The sequence below is a fragment of the Fistularia commersonii genome, chromosome 4 (assembly GCF_037954325.1).
Source record: "Fistularia commersonii isolate RoL2024-O1a breed Wild chromosome 4, RoL_Fcom_v1.0, whole genome shotgun sequence".
Lineage (NCBI taxonomy): Eukaryota > Metazoa > Chordata > Actinopteri > Syngnathiformes > Fistulariidae > Fistularia > Fistularia commersonii.
In genome coordinates, this window is record NC_141287.1 from 8685995 (window position 1) to 8708457 (window position 22463).

A 22463-nucleotide genomic window follows, 5' to 3' on the forward strand; every position below is an offset into this window, starting at 1 on the left:
GAAACTTGTGCGTAGCGACTGGCTCAATAAAGGTTTGATGACGCCATAAACGCGTCACACGGCCTTAGAACCCGTTGACAACGGTCTTTGGCGCACGAATCGGAGCAGGTAAACTATTGACATTTTGGTCATTAATCCTTTTTTTGTTTCGGTAATACATCTCTATCCTATAGAATATTACGTAACTTTCTGTGTCTGACCGGTTTATTGGGGTTGCACTTCCCGTAACACGCAGTCTAACTTAACGCGATACGCTAGCATTAGCAGGCTATCTGTTTAGCAGAGTAGCTACTCTCGCTGAAGCCAATATACAGAGCTCAAGTACGATTTTCAGTATCCACTGGTTTCATGTTGGCTGAAGAAAAGGTGAAAAGGAGCTGGTTAGAAATAAAGTGTAATCTGATGCAGCGGTGAAGCTAGTGAACGCACACTTAAACGGCAAGGCGTGACCTGTGGGAACAACGGCTTTGTCTCAGCTGTCGGACCACTGACATTCAACTTATTCAAACAGTCACTCCGTTTTTTTTCCCTTTTCTAAATGATCTCGTTAAAAGCGAAGCTGAAACTGCTGTTTTACTCGTGGAACATACTATTGAAAGTTCCTGTAAGGTTGAGGTTAGTGGGGTAACAGTTAGACAAAGTGTTGTTGGTTTTTACAATGTGCCCAGTAAAATAATCAAATGTGTTTTGATCATCGATTTGTTGCAGTGGAACAGAAAATTGTTTATAAAATGCCACTTTCTGGAAAGAGGTGGTAACGATAGCAGCCGACTGCACAGAAGTCGTTGGAGAATAGGGCAAGGAGTCCAGTTTCTTAGATGTTGAAAGAAAATATGTTTATCACTAGACATTATTACATTTAGCTTGAAAGTGGTTGCAAGCTATAAGGGTATATTATATGTTTTAATGGAAGTTTTCCATTTCAAATTTTCAGTGAAATGATGAAAATTAACAAAATACTTATACCGTTAAAGAATATATTGTAATATTTGCTATCCATGTTAAACTGTTTGTCAAAACACATTGACATTTCATGAAATATAAACATTCCAAGGTTCATTGAGGAAGGATTTGATTTCCACTCTCTATTGCATATATACATATGTGTACGTTTTCTTCCTAATTCAACCATTTTCCCCAGTATCTTGTTAAAATTGTGTGTTATGTATCATCAACATCTTCAGTTCTTCAGTGATAATCATCAACGTGAAGAGGCAACATGGCCAACCAAATTGAGATTCTAACAAAAGTGCTGGAGCAGTCAGCCAAGCTGGTGGAGGAGCAGGTGGATGCACAGTTGAGCCAACTCAATGAAATGGATGAAGATGAATTAGAAAGACTGAAAGAGCGGAGACTGGAGGCCCTGAAAAAAGCCCAGAAACAGAAGCAGGTAATTTGAATATTTTGTACACATTAAAAGACTTTGGTTTCAAGAATGTAGTTTGAGATTCTGTGGTCTCACAACATGAATACAAAATTGTTTCTCTGTTATTCTCTGCTGTCAGTCATGTTTTTCAACTTGAATTGATTTATTTGTTTTTCTTTTAGGAGTGGTTATCTAAAGGACATGGAGAGCTCAGAGAAATCCCAAGTGAGAAAGACTTCTTCAGCGAGGTCAAAGAGAGCAAGAATGTTATCTGCCACTTTTACAGAAACTCCACCTTCAGGTAAACCCACACCAAGTACTTGTATTACAAAGTGCTTACACAGGAGTGTTGTCAAAAATTGATTAGAATCAGTACAATCATATGGTACAAATGTAATTACCGGTAGATGAAACTACAGAGAGCGTTAAGCAAGAGGACTATCCTAGCTCCCAGTCATGAGGCATCTGTGACATGTTTGTTTGTCAGTGTAGTTCTGTCTTATACTACCTGAGGGAAACAAGCAGCAGCAGCCCTTGTGGCTTTTGCGAATTACAATAAATAGCTGCCCTTTTTCTTGTGAGACAACTCACAGACGGGAAAAGACAACAAAGCAGTTACTGATGCACTGATCTCGACCAGAGTAAACCATAGAAGATGCAGTTGGTCACGAACACCGTTCACCTTTTCCTCCTGCATTGGAGAGAAAAAGCTGCTTGTCTTTTGCTCTTTACGAATAAAGATGAGAATTTGATGTTTTTCCATAAAGTCTCATCATACATAAAATGCTTTTTTAAAACCTAAATCACCTTCAAGAAAGAATGTTATAATTATCAGTATTTGAAAAATAGTGTGTTAAGAGCACAGTACCTCATGTGACCTGTTATCAAATATTTTTTCAATACTTGCTACTTGTTACATCATGTATATGTGTCATCAGCTTATAATATTGTTTGTTTGTTTGTTTGTTTTCTATCCACAACCTACAGATGCAAGATTCTTGACAAACACTTGGCCACTTTGGCAAAAAAGCACGTGGAGACCAAGTTTATAAAACTGAATGCAGAAAAGGCCCCATTTCTGACGGAGAGACTGCGGATCAAGGTTATTCCCACTCTGGCTCTGCTGACTGATGGGAAAACAAAGGACTATGTGGTCGGATTTACTGACCTTGGGAACACAGATGACTTTTCCACAGAGATGCTGGAATGGAGACTTGGCTGTGCAGATGTGATTAACTACAGGTAAGACCGACTGATTTGCCACCAAATGCATCATATCTACAGAATCATGGCAAAAATCCCATTTTCATGCCACCTTTTGTTACTCTTCCCATAGCGGAAACTTGATGGAGCCTCCCACATGTGTGCAGAGATCCGGCACAAAGTTCAAAAAAGTGGAGAAGAAAACCATCAGAGGGCGGGGTTATGACTCTGATTCTGATTCCGACTGAGAAATCCAAACAGCCGTCTGGTTTCTTCCCTCAGGGCTACCTCATTTGAAGTTAGTTTCAGTGACTTGCCCATTCATCATCATTTCTCTATACCTGTTTTGCTAAGTTTCATGTGGAAAAATGGTGCTCTGGTTTTAGCCTTATCCCATGAATTGTTTGTTATTTTCATATTTGAAGAATGGAATCATTTAAAAAAAATGAACCTCAAAAAAGAAAAGAATGAACATTAGAAAACACAGGGTGAGCCAGTCATCCTCTGCACTGCTAAGTTAGGATGCCTGATCTTTTTATCTGACAGAACAATAAGCTTTTTTGCCTGGCGTGATGATGGAGCTGCTTCTGTTTATCTTGTTTCCTTTTAACTATTAGGCCTGATTTTCTAAAACTTGACTCATGAGAGTGCCAAGTCTACATTTTCACCCATCTCCATGTAGCAAAAATTTGCATCAACTTGTCCAGACTAAATAAAAAAAACAGAGAAATTACGGAGTCTGACTAATATATCGGTTAATGCATAATCATCTAATTTACTCCAGTTATATTTACTTGTGCTTTGCTTAAATTAATCTATTCACTCAGTTTCACAGGAAAGTACTGTACTAAGCTTTATTTATGAATGCTATACATTAAAGATGACTATCTTACAATATATTTCAACATTTGAATTGTTGCTTTTAAAGCATGGCATATGTATATTGTATGAAAGGTAATAGATGAATCTCTTAAAGGAATAATTTAATCATATTTTAGATGCTTAATCTACCTATTGTACATCAAATGGGCTCTCATGTGTTTGTTGGTGATACAATTTAATATACCACAACTAGCTAAAAATTTCTCAATGCCTTTTTAATTTAGGACTGAAATTGTATTGTATTCTTAGACTAGGTATGGGCAAAGGGATATCATCTCAAATTCATACTATGGTTAACCAAGCTGAGCTGACATTTGGTTCAAATCAAGTGTCTTATCAAATATTGGGGCAGAATATCATGCTATAAAACATGACTACCTCCTCTCAGACATTGGTAAGAAATCTCAGTCAGCGTATTTTGTTAGGAGTTAAAGATAAATTCAAAGTTGGCTTCTGACTCCCCCTCAAGTTTCAGTGGAGGTTTTTTGTAAAACATAGGGAATTCTCCAAATATTAATGAGGAGAAAATGGGATTGAAAAGCAGACTGCCTCTGGACAGGTCTATTTGCAGCGGACCCATTGTAGTTTACATGTGCAGGTGAAATATTTTTTAGATAGAAAATCTTAAAGATGACATTCTTCTCTCACACAACTTTAAAAAGGAATAGTATGAGATACTTTTCGATAAACTGGGATGTGAGTCATGTAAAAGCAATTCTATATCTGCTAATGTCTTCCAACTCAACAGAAGTCCAGTGGTGATTCAAAATAAAAGAACAGTTTGGTTCCAAGTCTTTTTCCAACATTTAATTTCTACAATTATGAAAACCTTATATTTGAGGACAAACCAGGTCAGGACACAAGAGAACACAGATATTGAATATATTACTTTGATTGCAAGTTTGAGTCAGACTCTACAGACGTGGGATCTACGGGCTGAAGGAGGCGACACACAATCAGCTCCCCGTTGCTGTTAATGTAAGTTTCAGCCAGGTCCTGCTCAGACGGGAGTCCATATGGTGTCTTTAGTGGCTGGATCCTGGAGGAGGGAGAGAAAACATGAATTTAGAGTAAGAATTCTGAGGTTTCTCTTTCAAAGTCAAAACTATTTCTTGAATTTCCAAACATCTGTTAGGAGATTGTACTGCCAGCAGTGATTACGAATTTAATTGTCACTTACCTGACAAGATGCTTCACGAATTTCAGTTGGTTGTTGACTGAAGGTGTGTTTTTATGAATCACAGGAACATGAGCCTAGACAAACAAAGGCAATGACAATTTTTTCTATTTAAAATTTTTGATTTTTTTCTTTAATATGATTTACTGATAATGTTCCTATTAACTCATTTTGGAGTACTTTTTGAGGATAATTTTTCATAATAGCTCATTAATTTTTGAGAAATGCTAATTTTTAGGAAAGTTTCTTGATAGTTCCCTGGTGAATTCCGATATGCAAATGTAGTTTCAGAATACTATGAATTCTTTTTTTTTTTTCACTACCACAAAGCCATAGGGCCCACATCAAGCTGATGTCTTGCTGTTTCAAAGAACATTGATAAATAAACTAACTGACATTAACAGATCATTAAAATTTTTAAAAAGCCAAAGTATTACAACAACAAAAGCAGAGGCAACTTTATGATACCAACTGACACAAAACTTCACCAAACAACATTTTAGTCTTTACCATGATTGCTATTTTTCCCTTTCATTATGTCATTAGTTTGTAAAATTCTGAAGCAGTCAGTCAAGTACAGAACATCATCTTCACCTTTTGAAGTCCAAGGCTTTTAACCATCTCTTTCTCCCAGTATGGCCGCCGCATAACACTTTTAACACGTGTCACTACGTGGAGTTTATGAGGTTGGTCTGGGTCTCCACCGTACTTCTCATGCTCCTGTGATCTCTCCACGAACAGCTGTGGACACACAGTTCTTCAACACAGACCAAAACTAGAAAAATATCAAAATGTTGTTTAATAATTTTACACATACCTCAATGTTGTATTACAAAAACACAATTACAAGAAAACATGCATTACAAACACAAGTATAGTAACTAATAGGCTGATATTTTTGGGGTCAGTAAATGATACTGAATCAGAGTTCAAGTTTTAAAGTGCCTATGAAAGGTGTGCAAATGATGTGAAAGTAACCTACAAACAACAAATCTTCAATCCTGCCTCAAATGTTAATGAATCTATGGAAAGCTTCATCTCTTAAAGAGGTACTCACAGCAGAGTAGATTAATTTGCCCAACAGAAAGTGTTGACCTTGTTTCAACAGTCAAAATTAACAAAAACTTGAAGGGTTACACATGACCCCCTTACCCTACCATACACAAAGTCAGGTGATATTCATGGATCCTCCAAAGTCCTGCCCTATTATTGCTGCAACTACTGGACTGACAGTGAATCAGGGACTTTGGAGGCCATAGAGGACTGGTCCTGTTTGACATGTCAACAGAATATTACCTCTTTTGGAATTCTTGCTTTGGTAAACTTGGAGCGCAGCGATACGAACCGAGGACATCGTAACAGCGTAGCATCTGTAAGGATCTGTTGACAAGCATAACAAAATTGACAGGGCATGAAGAGGTGCTCTGTAATGCTGGGACATAAAGACATTGAAAGATTACATCTAAGAGTTCGGTGTTGTGTAGCTTCAGCAATATTATAATTCTGCCTTTATCAAATGTGTCAAAATGTAAAAATTTTAATACTTGATAACCGTCATAAATTAATTACATGGTATTCTCATTCTTAATGGAATTATATTAGTATCTTTGTACTTAAGACCTTAAGACACTTTATAGCCTTGACTTGTTACTTTGTCACTTCAGTTTTATTTGTATTTCTTATTCTCCCCCTTTTTATTATACTGTTTATACAATTTCCTACTATTATTTATTATTGTTATGTTTTACTTGAAACTCTGGCACAACAATTTCCTTCGGGATAAATAAAGTTGTTCTTATTTTTATACTTGAATAGTTACTTTTTTGAAGGTGGCTGCTAAAATTTAGTGTTATCCGTGGTTGAGTATTTTCTCGCGGCAAAAAATGCAAAAATATGAGGTCACTACATCAGGAAGACGGTTATTTAGTAATGATCTTACCTTGAGTGATGAGAAGCTCAAACTGAGTCCTGTCATGTTTTACTTTGAGTCACAAACGGTTCAGTGTCTCCCACTTCCGGAAGCTTCTCACACCCGCTCACCCAGGCTCATGAGGGATGTGACCCAAGGTTACAGCGCCAACAATGCTGGATGTAACCGTATTTCAACACCACCACTAAACTTTCCAAATTAAATTTCTCGGGATAAAATATGATAACACGACGTTCACTTCAGTGTTTATCGCCGGGCTTACGCTACCGAAGACAAGCTACTCGTTCACCTCTTCCTTCGGTCCTCAAACCGGAAGTCATCTGGTTGTAACACTAATTTTGAGCCGGGGTGACACATGCGATGAAGTCATGACCCTAATGATTTTCAAGTAAAATAAAAAGTGAAAGAAAATAAACGATAAAAAGTGGAAGAAAGAGAACACTAAAACATTGGAAAATGGCAAAACACACGTTAATTTAAGCTATATATTTTATTTTATTTTATTTTATCTTCACGTAGTGATTAGAGAACAGGATGTCGCTGCTATGTTTCCCGGGGAGTTGTTATTGCTGCACACCAATGTTGCATTTTCTCTCAGTGACGTTTTTTAGCTGTATGTCAAGTATGTCCTCGTCGCTGGAAAGTAGCCGCTGAAGGCAGGGTCCAAAACATGTCTCTCAATCATGTGTCAGGAATGGAGGCGTCCGCCGTCTCCGTCCTGAAGCGGGCGGTAGAGCTGGACCAGAGCGGCCGCTTCCAGGAGTGTCTTATCTGCTACCAAGAGGGAATCCAGCTCCTGATGGACGTGCTGAAAGGTGTCTGTCTCCCTCCGTCACATAGATTTCAATCTGGCCAAAGCGTAGCCAATGTTTTCTTGTATTTTCTTCTGCCAACAGCTGTTAAAGATGATGCCAAGAAAGGGCACTACAGGGAGAAGATAAAGGGCTACATGGACAGAGCAGAGCAAATCAAAGCTCATGTGAACCAGATGAAAGAAGGTATCACAATGGCAATCAGAGAAACTTTATTTGCCCCCGAGGGGCTATTAGAGAGCACATGGGGTAGCAGAGTATCCTAGAGCAGATCCATCATCTGTAAGTATATAAAATGAAAATAGAGTGAAAAATGAGTGTTAACTTAGTTAACTTAGTTAACTTAGGGGTGACAGGATGTGAGACTGATCCTGAAGAATTATTTTGCCTGTCCCTGTGGTTTGTTGGTCATGGAGGCGGAAGAGGGATCTGACAGGTTAGCGGATGATTTTAGAGTCGGTTAAATGGCGGCAAAGGAGAAAGTCATGACAGTCTGGAATAAGGAGTAATAAAACGGAGTAAAGATGCTGCAGCTCACATCAAATGACTGCCTCAGCCAGCAGACATATAAAGCAGAGCAAACTTGTGGGCCTCTGGGGCCCATGTAGAGCCACCACTGTACGGTGGGATTTATCTTACTTGTTTCTCCTGTCTGTTTAGATGGCAAGTATCATGAGCAGATGCGAATAGCAGATGATTCCACTGGTTACAGCTACGAGGCTTTGTTTAAACCTTACATCAGCAGTGCACTGACAGAGGTCTGGGTGGAAGACCCCTACATACGACAAACCCACCAGGTCATATCTCCCTCGCATCTCGATTGACATTGACATCATTTTGTTTAGTTTTTACCTGCGGGCTGGGAATGGCTATGTTATATGTAATTGATTAGCACTAGTAAGACTGTAAAATTAAGATTAGTAGCAACTCATTATTGGTATGACCAAACCAAACTTCTACTCGACTTCTTGTGTAATAACTAGATACCAAAGATGGATAGTTTATCATGAAATATTGTGGCAAGCTCGAATCGCAATAGGCAAGTATCAGCACATGGTTTTTGGTTGGAATAGGATGTGGTATTCAGGATGTGTTACAGCATTGATCTGTTTCTAAAACATGAATAAAACCAGGTCCTCATTAACGGTTTGGACATTTTCTCACAATGATATCATTCTCAAACACAAAAGTGGCAATAATCCATCTGAACCAGTCTGAAATAGTTTAACATGGATTAATGCGTCTTGATGGTTCACGAGAACTCACCTTGGTAAATTAGAACAGTAATAAACAGAAAAAAAATCATGGCATGCAACAAAACTCCAGCCACCTATGCTCTGAATATGTAACAACATGATGTCTTGAAACAGTTGGGTATTTACATTTCAGAAAATCATGAACCTTTGGGATTGTTTATTTCAGTTGTACAACTTCCTGCGATTCTGTGAGATGCTTCTTAAAGCCTCCTGCAGTGTGAAGAGGATCCATCTTCTCACTTCACAGGATGAGGTATGTTGTTGAAGTCACAAGGTCACACAATGAGACTTTATTTAACGCATCCATACAGTCTTTTCTCAGGATCTTAGCTTCTTGTGGTCCCCATGTACAGGCAGACAACGGACAGCAGGGTGGCGCCCTGGCTGAGCTGAAAGAGAGTCTCAGTGCTCAGGGAGTGTCTCTGGAAGTGCAGTTCTCCTCTACTATCCATGACAGAGAGATCAGGTACATGCAGATTCTCTCCTTCCACAGCAGCTTCTGTTGATCCCCCAATCTTTGTTCATGTTGAGTTTATTTCTGTGCAGTTTGCAGTTTATTTCCTGGTCTGGCTGAACTAATGTAAACCACTGTGTTTGTAGATTCGACAATGGTTGGATCATCAAGATAGGAAGAGGTCTGGATTACTTCAAGAGACCTAAAGTGAGAAGGATATTTTACTATTCTCCGCCCTATTAACTATCACCTGCAATCCTAAGTTGCTGATCTTTTTCTGTAACAAATATACATTTTAACCCCACAGGGACGATTTTCTATTGGATATTGTGACTATGACCTCAGGCTGTGTCAGGAGACAACGGTAGACATCTTTCACACCAAACATACAAAAACTCTTGGTGATTTGTGAATTGTATATGTTTTTATTGAACACAATTTATTTAACACAATTTACTGACCTGCCATACACCCAGACACACACACACACACACACACACACACACACTCACGTACACGCACACACACACACATCTCCTGTGTTAAATTGGTTTTAACATTGAATACCCAAGGTTTCATTTTCTTTGTAATAACATTGCATAAAGCATTTTTCACAAGTTGTTTATATATTAAAATTATAAGTGCCTTTATGTTATCTTCAAACATCTTTTAAATTTGTCATTTACACAACTATGGAGCTCATTCCTGTGCTGCTCTATGAAATGGATGTCTTAAATAAATGTCACATAAAGAAAATGTATTGTAATACACTTGTAAGTGTATGCTATTATTAATAAAGGAAAGTTATTGAATCCCAAGGGTTCAAAGAACTGATTTAATACATTACAGACTTTACATACATCCCAAGTTACAATAGAGTTTTGTGAAATTACTGTTGAGACTGACTGAAAAAAAATATATTTTTGCAAAGTCTTGGCCTCTGCTTTGCCTGCTGCACCCACAACCTGACCCCAGATAAGCAGAGGAAAATGGATGGATTGCTGGAGTAACTGCTTTGATAATGATTACTGCTCTTAGATAGCAATACGTTTAAGTGTTTATTTTAAAGTAATGAGTACATTTTTTACAGCTATGGGACCTATGGAGTGTGGAACCCCTGATGAAAATATCAGGACATTTCCCAACTATTATGAGGCCTCCATTGCTTCACTGTGATAGTAATATAGAGGGAGATAAATCTGACAATACAGATTAAGATTCTGCTTAAAATACAAAACATTACAAATGAAAATGTTCAGATTTCTCAATTGTTCACATACCTAGAACATATATAATAAATAATATTATACTGTTGCAATTCTTAACCTTACAATCTAAAACAAAAATAATTGATGTCTTTTTCAAGAACAATGTTGCTGCTTATAAACAAACAGTTTCTATACGTCTCCTGAACAGTAACGAGTTTAGACATTAACTGATAACTGTCCTGTTAGTGCAAAAACAGCCTACACAGAGGCAAATTGTTAATATTTAACATGACAGTCAAATTAACAGAATCATAGCAAAATCTAAAAATGTGTAGTGTAGGTGTCTTCAGTGGTTGGGATACTGATCTGTTTATGATCTTTCCCCCCCTTGTGCTGTATGATGTGGATATAAGTGAGATTCAATGAGGGAAAAATAAAGACACACACACACACACACACACACACACACACATAAATGTCTTTTTGCCTTTTCCATGGGAAAATGTTTGTGTGAATGAACCCATGTGAGGTCAAAAGGCGCAATGATCGGATTATCTACCGGCCTTAATCTCGATATGCAGCTCAAATCTGCATGGGATCTGAGAGGAAGAAGTTATAATCCATCAGGAAACCACATGTGCTTGTTATGGCTTTAAGTGTAATAAACGTCAAGTGTTTTCAAATAGCAGAAGCACTCAGTGCTATGAACACATAACACGTTCAAGTAAGTGATAAAAAAACACCTACAGAACACCGTATCAGCTGTAATCACATTACAAGATAAGATTTGCATAAATTCACATATTACCCTTAGAGTCTAGATTACAGGCATTTAATCTGTGAATGGAGGAATTAAATAAAACCAACACCCTCATGTGCTACCATGGGGTGCTGACATGTTGTATGTGGTTTTGCTGTATGTAATCCAGATGTCACTGGCTGGGTTTATACTCCACTGGAGAGATAAGGATTTGTGTGACGCGGAGCTTCACCACACAGACAGGTCAGCCACATATCCAGATACAAGAATAAAAATATATAAGCAAGTAAATGTAATTTATGGAAGTGATGTGTCTTCCTTGCAGAAACCTCAAGTGTTCAACCACATTTTCACATTCATACACTGGTGTTCGAGGTTCCTGTGTAAGGAGTCAAATATGGATATACAGGTTTATTTCCTTCTTCCTTCCTGCTCTCTCTCTCTCCCTCTCTCTTTCTCTCTCTCTCTCTCTCTCCCTGTCTATTGCTCTGTGGCCTACATTATTCTCCCATCTCCCTTTTCTGCTCATGTGAATGTCCAAAAGTAGGATTAATTGCACTCAGCACTGGAATCACTTTATACACAGGGATCTGTGTGCATGTGTGTATGTGTGTATCTGTGAGAGAGGAGGGCAAGTGGGGGAGGGGGATTGGAGAAAGAGAGAGAGAGGGAAAGTGAGGGAGAGAGCTGGAATAGTAACTTTTTATTGTTGTTATTGTTGTTTAATTGTATAGAGTTTTAGCTTTATTTGCACTATTAAGTCCAAGATCAGGAGAAGGTGTGCACAAATGAAACAGAGACTCTAAAAAGATTCTTTCGGGGAGGGACATCATAGTAATTTAGTGCATTTTTTTACATAAAATGTATGTTTAATTAAAAAAAAAAAAAAATAAAGGCCAAATGACAAGATCCAACCTGTTTTGAATAGTTTTTTGATAAATAAAGCTATTTGTTTAGCATCGGCCTTAAGATCTGTTACACTTGGGTTTGAACCCTGCGTCTAATAAAGTTGTTTTCACACAGTCCCTTCAGTTCTTTGCAGTTCTACCAGTTAAAACTCCCCCCAGTGACCGTCTGTGAGTGTAAGCAACCTGGTGTAATGTTTAACAGCGGAACTTAATTCCTGTATGCCTGTCCTCTTTCCAACTGCAGCTTTATTTTTTCGCTCTACTCTCATTTCTGGGCCTAAAATCAGGTTAGCGTTTTATAAGGAGCTTAGCGCAGAGGGCCACAGTGTGCTACTAATGTAATAGATTCTCTCTCTCCCTCCCTCTCTCTCTCTGTCTCTCTCTCTTTCTCCCTCCCTATCATTCTCTCACTCTGTTCTGTCCTCTTTTCTCTGTGTGTTTGCTTACCCTCTCATGGAGTGACCTTCTCTCTCTTCCTCCCCACCTCTCTGTCTCTCCCCTCCACTTCCCTGGCTCCTCTCCCTCTGTACATCCCATCCTTCTGCAGATGTGGATGACTCAATCCTGAGGTTTAAACATTTGGACGGTTAGAGGACAGGCCAGTGAATTGAAGAGGACAGACCAGGAAGGAAAGACATCAAGTAAGATCATTAATTTCCATCCTTTCCTGGGTGGGGAGAAATAATGCTTCTGATTTCCAGCTGGATTTCCCATTGCAATGCGTGGCATGAGAAAATAGTAATAATGATTCTGTTGTGCATTATAGTGTTGTGAAATCTTGCAAGGATACCACTGCATTGACAGTAATCTGTGGGATTGACCTCTGTTTCTATTGAATCTCACACCTCTTTGGGTAGAAAAACCCCATTAAACAGCTTCGTCCGTGACTTTTGTGCAGGACTTGAGTGGTAATTTCACCATCAAGTTGGGTTTTCCAGTGTAAGAGGTGAAAATGTTGCAGATGTTTGGATTATCACAAGGCTCATATTCTCATATTCTTTTCAGCAGGGCATGAATGTACAATAGCCTGAGAGACAGCTGGTTATATGAGAGATGTGGTGTGGACTTTGCATGTTTATCCATAACCTGACACATCTGCTCTTTATCAGGTACCATGTTGCTCATGTGTGAACACTGCGAACTGTGTTTACAGGCTAGAAAATGTAATGTGCATGTTTACAAACAGACCTCTGTCTTCAGGCCCAAAGAAAAACAAAAAAAAAACAATCAAGTCACCATATAAACAAGAAATAATGACCTTCAGTCAAATGAATAGAGTATCCAACCATGACAACCGGAGAAGTAGTACATGTGTAAAACTGCCAGTGAGCTAAACCTCAGCATTTTTCAAAATAAATTCATGATCCTGTCTGCCGTGAACATTATGTTTATGTATGCAAACTCTGCACATGATGCAAATATCGAATTAGAAACCCTCTTGCAGCACACCTTTCCAGTAAACATAAGTTCTGTTCCTGATAATTAAAACGGACCTTTGAACCTCAACCCAAGTGTTTCATCTTGCAGCTATCACTTAAGCCCATAAAACTGTGCTTGCCAGAGAGCAGGATACATTCAGCACTACATTAGACTGCCTCTCAGAATGTGACAACAACCTCTTTAAAGCGTATGCCCCAGGTCTATTCTGTCATAGTTAAATTTGATTAGAAAGGCAGGTCTTCACACTTTTTGTGTTTTTTTGCCTCTCGTAGAGATCGAGCTGATGGAGTCTGGCTATGGAGATGTAGAAGAAAACACTGAAGACATTCCAGGTAAGATGATAAATTGCAAATATTTATACACGTCTATTTGTATTATTATTAGAGAGAAAGAAAGGCTTTGGCGGAAAACAGCTTTTTATAAACAAAGTGCATAGTCAGTGCAACATAAAACATGACTCGTACAATGACAATCTGCTGTCAATGATTGATGATGCTCTGCAGCATAATGGCTTTGTGTGCATGTGAGATGTTATCACTAGGATCCATCGCATTTTTTTATGTTTAGGTCATAAAAAATCCAGACTAAAGACTCTGAAATCCCGTCTCTTTGGAAAGAGCAAGACAGCAGGTGGAGAGGTAAACACCAATTTCAGCCAGTCGGCCAGTGACATCACTGCAGGACAGGGACTCAGATCAGATGAAGATTTAGTGTAAGTTTGTCTATGATTGTTGCTTTGTAGCTGAACATGTGTATCCCAGGTGGACTTGTATTATGTGACTTGGACTTGTCATATTCAAGACACAACTTTGAGGACATCGGAAGCCAGCAAGACTTGTAACTTAACTTTGACATAAATATTTTTAATATGTAATTTTAGCCCTATGGCTTGGAAATACTTGACATTCTCCCTCGGGCTGAAATTTCAAAAAGACCAAGCAGTTCAGTTCAGTTTTCTCAGAACAGAAAAATATAATCACTACTGGATGAAAAGAAAAAAACAAGGGTAAATGAACACACTGTTTATAAAGAATTTACCATGTGTTCGTTTGTGACTCTGCTGGATTAAAATGTTGCCATATGATTACATTTGTTAAGAATACACTTGGAACTGCTTGAAATTTGTCCATCTTGACTTGGACTTGCTGATGATTTGGAACTTACCCAGGGCTAGTAAAACAGTGCCCCACCTCTGAGATAACAAATATACCCTTTTCCTGCTTTTCTCGACTGTTATTTCAGATTGTCCCAAGGAATGATGGGATCACGAGCGTTCTCCCATGACAGTATCTTTCTGGCAGATGAGGGCATGTCTGACATTGAGCCAGTCCGGATTTTATCTCAGGAGAATGTTCACAGCAAGATAAAAGCGCTGCAGGTAACACATTACACAGGGAGTGTTTTCAAAGGAACAAGATTTTAGGTACTCAGTCTGTCATGTGCTCTCATAGATGAAGCTTCAGCTGCAGAAGATGCATTTAGGTCCACCGCCTCTGGTTCTGCCAGTCAGGCGGCAAGAGGACTTGGGGGCCAACACCCACGATGGTGGTTTTCCTCATGGCCCCACAGAGATGCCGTCATGTTGCATCACAAATCAGAGAACCCTTGGCAAGGTGAGCATTATCCTTTCCATATGAGACAGATCATTAGTAACATGGGTTTTCATTCCAGCTCAGCAGGTGAAAAGGGTATGAGATTAGACATCTGTCTTGGTTTACTTGAAGATTAATATTTGAAGTAAAGTTGGTTGTATAGTACATTATACATATTATCATAATAAATAAAAAAAGAATCATGAAAGGACAGAAAAAAACACCCTATGGTTTTTGGATATTTCATAAATTCATAAATTATCTGCAGCATTCATCCACATGCCACCTTACCTCCTTTCCTCCCTAAAGATGGATATTCCTTTATTTTTCACCCTTTTTCTTAAATGATGAGTCACGGCCTTTTTGACATGTAGAAGACATTTGTTTCAAAGAATCTAAATGTAAATTTTTTCAAGTTTGCTGATTGTCTTTAACAAGGATTTTAACAGTAGGATGGGCGCTGTTTATTCCTCCAAGTGTGACACTTTGTGTCTTAAATATCCCCTTTCCCAGAAATTCCCATGTAATGCCATTTTTATTACAGCATTTATTAATACACAATATATTTAATGTCACTACAAGTCTCTTCTCAGCAATATTTCCATAATATGTTTGTTTTCCTTATTCTGTGTAATATCAAGCAATGCAGAAATTTCCAATTAAACAATATGGGCTTACAATTTTATATAATTTTCAAAATGTTGGGAATAAAAACTGAGCCTTATTGCACATTTTGATTAATTTTATCAGACTTTGTTGCAAAGAAGTGACAGATGGGGACAAATACATTAAAAAGCTAAAATGCAGAGGAAGGAAAGCCGCTTTCAAAGTTACTTGACCAAATTTCTTATTTATGGTTTAATACAAAAAGTGATGCTGTATAGATGTGTTGAAGTCTGCCTACTTTGAGTGATGCCAAAATTAGTGACATACTTGACGAAATATTAAAAGAATATGGCCTGTTTTTCACAGATTTTTTTTCATTTGATTTTTCCCCAGTATGTTCATGTTTGTGTCTCAAGAACATGTGGGTTTTACTCTCACTTCTTGAAAAAAAAATTAAACAGTTAAAAATGCAGTTTACTTCTTTTCAGTTTTTTCAAGTACGGCTATATTGTGATGACAGACCGAAGATACGTATACTCTTAGCAGCCTCATTTGTAGGATAACTAATAGTATCTGTTAGGAGGTTCAAAGGTAGGTATATTAATGCTTATCAATTCGCCAGCGGTGAATTAAGCAATGAATCAATTGGGAGGTACTGTACATCTTTGTTTGGGCTATTACTCAAATCAACTGCAAATGACATGAGGGAGTGTGTAAAATGCAGTTGCACAAATTACAGTATTTGTTTTGGTGTCAAATGTAGGACAGACTTCAAATTAAAAATTCCCATTTAAGTTTCCCTACAGACTATTTATCTCTTCCTTAACGTTGTAGTTTATGGGGCAGAGGTTGTGTAAACAATCATACACACATTTATTTACAGGTATGTGTTGATTTGACAATATTTTTGATTATCTTACTTTCAGACTCTATCCCAGCCCTCGTCTCAGCCACTCTCGCCTGTCAAACTTCTGTCTACCACATCTGTGCCAGTCCCTCCATCCCACACCTCCCCTCTCTCTACATTTTCCACCTCCACCTCATCCTATTCTGAATCCCCACTGGACTTCAGTTCTCCGGCTCAGTTCACTCCTTGTCTAGATACCTCAGCGGCACGTCATCGGATGTCTGTAAAGCCGAGAAACCAAAGGGCCAGCAGCAGGAAGAGAGTAAGTGAACAATATTTCTGCCTGCTCACGTTGACAAAGACAAACAACATACATCATGCGCTTCACTTACTTGACCTATTTTTATTTGGCAGCCAGACTCTGGGTCTTATTTAGATGCACTAAACATCCACCATCCTGAGCCTGTAAAAGAAGAAGAGCAACTGTGCTGTACAGATAAGGCAATCTTATCGAATGATCAAGATGGGGCTGAAATCTGTCAATCCTCTAAACAAGCAGTTTCAAAATTCCTCGAAGAAGATCCAGTCACCACAGAGGGAGGACCTGAATCATCCAATCTTTCTTTGTCCCAAGCGGACAATGTCATACCAAGCAGACTGACCTCTTTACCCTCCCAGCTGTTACGAGTAAAGCCTCATCGAAAAGGAAATATGTGTTTGACTGAAAGACCTCATTCATCTTTCATACAGTCTGAATGGAGGGAAAAGAGCGATGACCCTGGGGATTTCCAAATTCGTGTTAAGTCCAGTGACCAGAGGCATAATGCAAACAAGGCTGGAATGGCTGGTAAAAACTCTAAAGAAGACTCCTCTGACCAGCCGTCTGCGAGCTTTGGCACAACTTTGACATCCAGGCTCTGTTCCATTTACGACCAGGTTCAAGGTGAAACAGAGAACACACAAGGAATGAGGAGATATGCCGCCGGTTCTGGATCATTCCATTTCTCCATCACCTCTGCCAAGAGTCGGGATTGGGAGAGACCGAGAACATCTAGTTTTGTTGGAGTGCTCCAACAAACCGGAGCTGGGCAGGAGAAGACGGGAGGGGACGCAGTGGAGTCAACCCCTGCTAACGTCAGCGAAAAGGAAGAACATAAAGACGTCTTGCCCACAGATGGCGCCATTGCTGTGGGGAGAGTTAGACAAGAGCAGAAAGGCCAGGTTTTTCCATGGGAGAGGCAAGATTTTCCTAGAAAAGTGGAACTGGTGACACAATCTAAAAATCTTACCATAGACGCAAGACCATCAGGGGAGGAGGAGACACAGAGCAATCGGGAGCTAGTGGAAGAGGCAGTGGAGGCAAAGGAGGAGGATCAGGTGGAAGACAGCAAGACCGTGTTTGGTTGTAAACTTCGGTCCACGTCTCAGTCCATGCGAATCTGGTCAGATCCTTCCAAACCTTATTCAAAGTTACCATTGAGTGAAGGGCCAAAGGACCAACAAAAACCACAGGAAGACACTGAAAATGCCCCCTCCATGAATACAAAATTGCCAGCATACACTCCTCGCATGTTCTTCACTTCTGATGATGACAAACTAACAAGTGAGTTTTTTTTCCAAGTGTTTCAATTTTTTTGGTACTATTACATTAGAAAGCAAGTATGCCATCTGTTAAAGTGTAAAACTGGAGCACACAATCTTTTATCTTTTGTGTGTATTAAATATTTCATGGATGCAATAGTTATGTATATTGGCGAATAAAGGAAAATAAGCACTGTTTCATGATCACGTTTGATTCGACATGAGTCCGTGTGAGTAACAAATTTGTGTCTCATCCTTCTCTTTCAGCCAAGCAGAATTCTTTGACTAATGAAGACCAAACAGCGACCTCCAAGACCAGAGAGGTGGAAACTACTCAGGAGGCCCAGCCTGCCCCTCAAACCTCGCCTGAGATGTCCTGGATGACTCTAGCAATGGAAAAGACCAGAAGCATTCACCAGCTCTTCACCAGTAGATTTCCCAGAGACTTTGTAGGTGGGCAGGCCTCTCGAGTGCAGCCAGAAACACAGCCAGCCATCCCATCGGAGACGCTGAGAGGGGCACAAGTACAAAAACAGACTCAAAAATTGCCACAGAATACTACTGCTACACTAACACAGATGAATCAGTCTCTAGTAAAAGAAGAAGCAGTGCAAAATCAGTCGCAGACTGTCAAGTCATCAGTTATGACGAATACAATACAAAAAACAGCTCCATCAACGTCAAGCACCTTTAAAGAACCAGAAATGTCTAAACATATTAATGCACCTCAGTTACACACAAATACAACCAAGCCTGCCTCAGACTGTCAGACAGCTGGACCGACAAATCCCTGGACATCCCAGTCACCCTTGCGCACCTCTTCACTGATTGAGACGTCTCAGCTTGGACCGGGAAATGTCCCTCCATCTCATGCACAATCAAACCTTTCCTCAGGCCAGCAGCAATGGGCCTGGAACAATCGAACTCTCAACCCCATCAACCAGCCGAAATCTACTACTTCGGCCCTCAACTCTGTCCCTACCACCTCGACAGCTGTTGCTCCATCTTCTTTGAGTGCTCCAACAAGAGGGGAGAAAACTGCCTCGCAGGAAAAAGAAACCTTGTCGCCGTTTTTGAAACGGACAGTTTTTACAGGGTCGGTCAGCGAGAAGGCTGCCTTTTTGGAGAAACAGGCAGAATGGACCACCTTATCTGGAACCAAGGAGGTTTGCTGTTTTTTTTTTTTTTCTAGCTGTCTTGTCTGTACCTGTAAACCAACAATAATGTAAAAGGATGGCATTTCACATTTTAGAAATGCCTTATGGCCTCCTTGGCTTTCAATCCAGACCCATTTATATTAATAAAAGCATGAATGTAAAAACATTCAATCACAGATATTCTTTTAAATCAAGGGACATTTTAGACATTTGGAGGGTATAATGTGTTTACAAGGACAATTGAAAATAGTATTAATTACTGATTATCAGTGTTTGTCTAAGAGGAGGTGACCACTCTGTAATAAAAGTTCATGTTACACCAGTATGTTATTACCAATCATAAGAATCTGTAGCACAGATAAATAAAATGTTTAGGCTTGACTGGGATGGTTGGTACTCACTGACAGGATCAATTTGCTTTTAGCTTTTTATAGATTGAAAAAAAGTAAATGTCACCCAGATTAATCGTTTAACCATGATGTTTTTTTTCCTGCGTACCTGACTTGATCTCTATTATCTGTTTTCTCAGGTGGAATTGAAAAAGCCTCAAACAGAAGTACAGGCTTCAGGTGAATCTCCAGCCTCAGTTAGAAAACTTCAAATCACTGAGGGAAGACAGGGGATAAAACCTCCAGGTGCATAGACCCTTATAAATAATAACGATTTTCACAAAAAGTTGGTATTCACTAATTCTATTTGCATCAGCGTCACACAGTCTCTTCTTTCAGATTCAAGCCCAACAAAAATTCCAGACAGGCCTCGCGATGAGAAATGGCTGAGGAAAAACATGTCATCCTCTCTGTCACCTTCAATGTCGCCCACAATACCATCAGCACTGCAGGCCATGTCTGACAGTGACCAGCCCTCCTGGATGGAACTGGCCAAGAGGAAGTCAATGGCATGGAGTGACAAAACCATGGACTAAGAGGAAAAATTCAAAATGTTTACACAACAGCATGGACAACCTGCACCAGAAAGCTGTACAAAAAAGCCACCATTCTGAAGGTTACTATCTTGAATTGATATTAAGAGTGTCTAAAAAAAAATGCTGAGTTCATTAAGCAGACTGTTTTGTTTCTATATTTAAGTTTAATATATAATGAAATATTCCTGTTATTTTTAAAATGATAGAAATAGTTTGAATATTTCTCTCTACTGCTTCAAGATAAAGTGTATTTCTAAATTATTTATCATGTGATCTTAATTCTCTTTGTCACTAATATTCTCTGCATTTTAAAATTTGTGACATCAACTTTCTGTGTTTCAGTTATGTCAATGTAGACAAGCTGAAGCCCGCTGACAACATATCTGATAGGAAATTCAAATGTACAGTTGTAAACTATATTTTCGAAATAAAATGCGGACATCATCAAACATATTGTAAAGAAAAGGGCGCTTTTTTTTAAATGACTTCTGTTATGAAGTAGTTCCGTGAGAGCAACAGCAGCAATATCAGTTATTTTAAGCAAACTGATGTATTATGTAGTATTACATGTATTATGTAAGTAAAGAGAGGTTATCAGCCAGTTAAGGGCATAACTGGATGAATAAGGGTATTATTATTATTAGATGAAGGCCTATGTCATATTTGAAATCATATTTACTGAGGATAACATATACCCCATATGGCCCTCTACTGGCCGGGTGACATTTATGGCACCAGGAGGGATAATAAGGGTCACTTCATGAACAGCTATCCTCATCAACACTCCGATTTGTGAAGATATCAGTCTGCAGCTCTCTCGTTATTACGATACTGAAAGGCTCTGCGGATTATATGTTAATATAAAGACGTTCAAAATCAGCCTGGACTGCAGCATTTAATGCAGCACATTTTTGTCTAACCAGTTGCTCACAAGGAAGGGGTGAAATGCTCCAAGGTCTTCCCTGGAGTGAGACCAGGTTTGAAGAGCATAGTGCTTCTTGAACGCAGACTTTTCTGAGCTCCTTTTTATTGTCCTCTTTGTCTGTTTTACTTTGTTGTGTCATGACTTTATAGTACTACAGTCTGGATCGGGGTGGGCAAACTATTTGGCTCAGGGGCCTCATTGACTTTTAAATTTGACGGGCCAGGCCACCACAAGATACGATACATATGAAAAAAAAAAAACACATTCGTTAATAGTACACATCAGACTCGTCTGACATTTTGCTTTGAATATAAAACCAGCTTGGTTTTGAAGGCCCTGACTTTTGCTTGCATTTCATGTATCTGTGTCATTCAGCTCAGGAAAAGTCTCAAGTGTTCTCAAGTAGCTCCAAAAATGAAATAATCTCCTGTTTGAGCTCCAATATTCATTGATCCAATCATTCACATCAAGTATGATTTCTATACCAATCTTTGGTATATGGATGAAATAGACCAATATTGCCAGATGTGGCCTGCGGGCCATAGTTTGCCCACCCCTGATCTAGGTGGTACTTTCCTGTCTGTCTTAATCTAGAGTACCCTTTATCTCTCTTTTAGTTTTATGAGTTTACCTGTGTAAGTCCTTGTGAGCACTGTATTCCCTGTATGTGTTCCTCAGATAAGCCTAGATGGTCCATTTCTGCACCAGTCTTAAAAAATGTAAATGAGTTTAGATTTTAGTTGTCTTAATTTTCAATCTTGATCATTTTATCTGTTTTGCTGCTTGAATCTCCCCCATGCCCTCAATGCCAATATTGCCATTTTTTTTCCATCCTAGTATAAACCATATTGAAATCTTTCCATAAGAATGGGAAAAATTGCCCCGAATAAGTGAGTGAATGGTTGCCTGTCTATATATGTGGCCCTGCGATTGACTGGCGACAAGTCCAGGGTGTATCCCACCTCTCCCTTGCGACCCTGAATGCAGGATAAGCGGCAGATGATGGATGGGTAATAATTTAAACAGAAGTCAGAAAAACACTGTCAAGTATAATAAAGCATAGAGGTTTATCAAACTTATTTCTCTACATGTACAGAAAAGCTAAATAGTTTTGTTTACGGAAACCAAAAGAGGTTCATCTTAAGCATGTAACTGTAAGTATGTCCTCATCCTGAAGGAAGGAGGTAAGTCAGGGTTTCATGTGTAACTTAGTCCTCGGTACTGTAGTGGTAGTCAAGCCGTGAGGCTTCTCCAATTTTGAACAGAGGCCTGTTGGATGAGAGGTGAATTTTCCTTTAGCAACTATCCAGCCCAGTTGCAATGATAAGATGTGACTTCAATAAGATGTGACTCCACAGTAAAGGCTAAATCACATAGCCAATCTGTGTCATTCGGCCCAGGAAAAGTCTCAAGTGTTCTCAAGTAGCTCCAAAA

At 39.1% G+C, this 22463-nt stretch overlaps 4 protein-coding genes across 5 annotated transcripts; 3 read left to right on the plus strand and 1 right to left on the minus strand.

Moving 5' to 3' along the window:
- Positions 1 to 39: 39 nt before the first annotated feature.
- Positions 40 to 3299, plus strand: txndc9 (thioredoxin domain containing 9). The gene is made up of 5 exons (XM_086145104.1): positions 40 to 108; positions 1185 to 1390; positions 1549 to 1667; positions 2354 to 2608; positions 2703 to 3299. Exons 2-5 carry the CDS (start codon positions 1220 to 1222, stop codon positions 2815 to 2817), a joined length of 660 nt encoding a protein of 219 aa, XP_086001230.1. The 5' UTR covers positions 40 to 108; positions 1185 to 1219; the 3' UTR covers positions 2818 to 3299.
- Positions 3300 to 4242: 943 nt separating this feature from the next.
- Positions 4243 to 6878, minus strand: mrpl30 (mitochondrial ribosomal protein L30). 2 transcript variants are annotated; one of them, XM_086145105.1, is made up of 5 exons: positions 6568 to 6878; positions 5925 to 6008; positions 5223 to 5369; positions 4632 to 4705; positions 4243 to 4490 (listed from the first exon to the last, which is right to left on the minus strand). In XM_086145105.1, exons 1-5 carry the CDS (start codon positions 6601 to 6603, stop codon positions 4337 to 4339), a joined length of 495 nt encoding a protein of 164 aa, XP_086001231.1. In that variant the 5' UTR covers positions 6604 to 6878; the 3' UTR covers positions 4243 to 4336. The 2 variants fall into 2 exon arrangements, with proteins under 2 accessions (XP_086001231.1, XP_086001232.1); XM_086145106.1 differs by having other exon boundaries at positions 5223 to 5385; positions 6568 to 6711.
- Positions 6879 to 7148: 270 nt separating this feature from the next.
- On the plus strand, positions 7149 to 9890 carry mitd1 (MIT, microtubule interacting and transport, domain containing 1). The gene is made up of 7 exons (XM_086144551.1): positions 7149 to 7373; positions 7455 to 7556; positions 8031 to 8167; positions 8793 to 8879; positions 8980 to 9092; positions 9227 to 9287; positions 9388 to 9890. Exons 1-7 carry the CDS (start codon positions 7229 to 7231, stop codon positions 9490 to 9492), a joined length of 750 nt encoding a protein of 249 aa, XP_086000677.1. The 5' UTR covers positions 7149 to 7228; the 3' UTR covers positions 9493 to 9890.
- Positions 9891 to 12385: 2495 nt separating this feature from the next.
- Positions 12386 to 21076, plus strand: cracdla (cracd like a). The gene is made up of 10 exons (XM_086145108.1): positions 12386 to 12597; positions 13669 to 13728; positions 13964 to 14108; positions 14639 to 14774; positions 14848 to 15009; positions 16521 to 16763; positions 16856 to 18044; positions 18290 to 19188; positions 19709 to 19814; positions 19908 to 21076. The coding sequence occupies exons 2-10, from the start codon at positions 13680 to 13682 to the stop codon at positions 20102 to 20104; spliced, it is 3126 nt and encodes a 1041-aa protein (XP_086001234.1). The 5' UTR covers positions 12386 to 12597; positions 13669 to 13679; the 3' UTR covers positions 20105 to 21076.
- The last annotated feature ends 1387 nt before the right edge of the window (positions 21077 to 22463 follow it).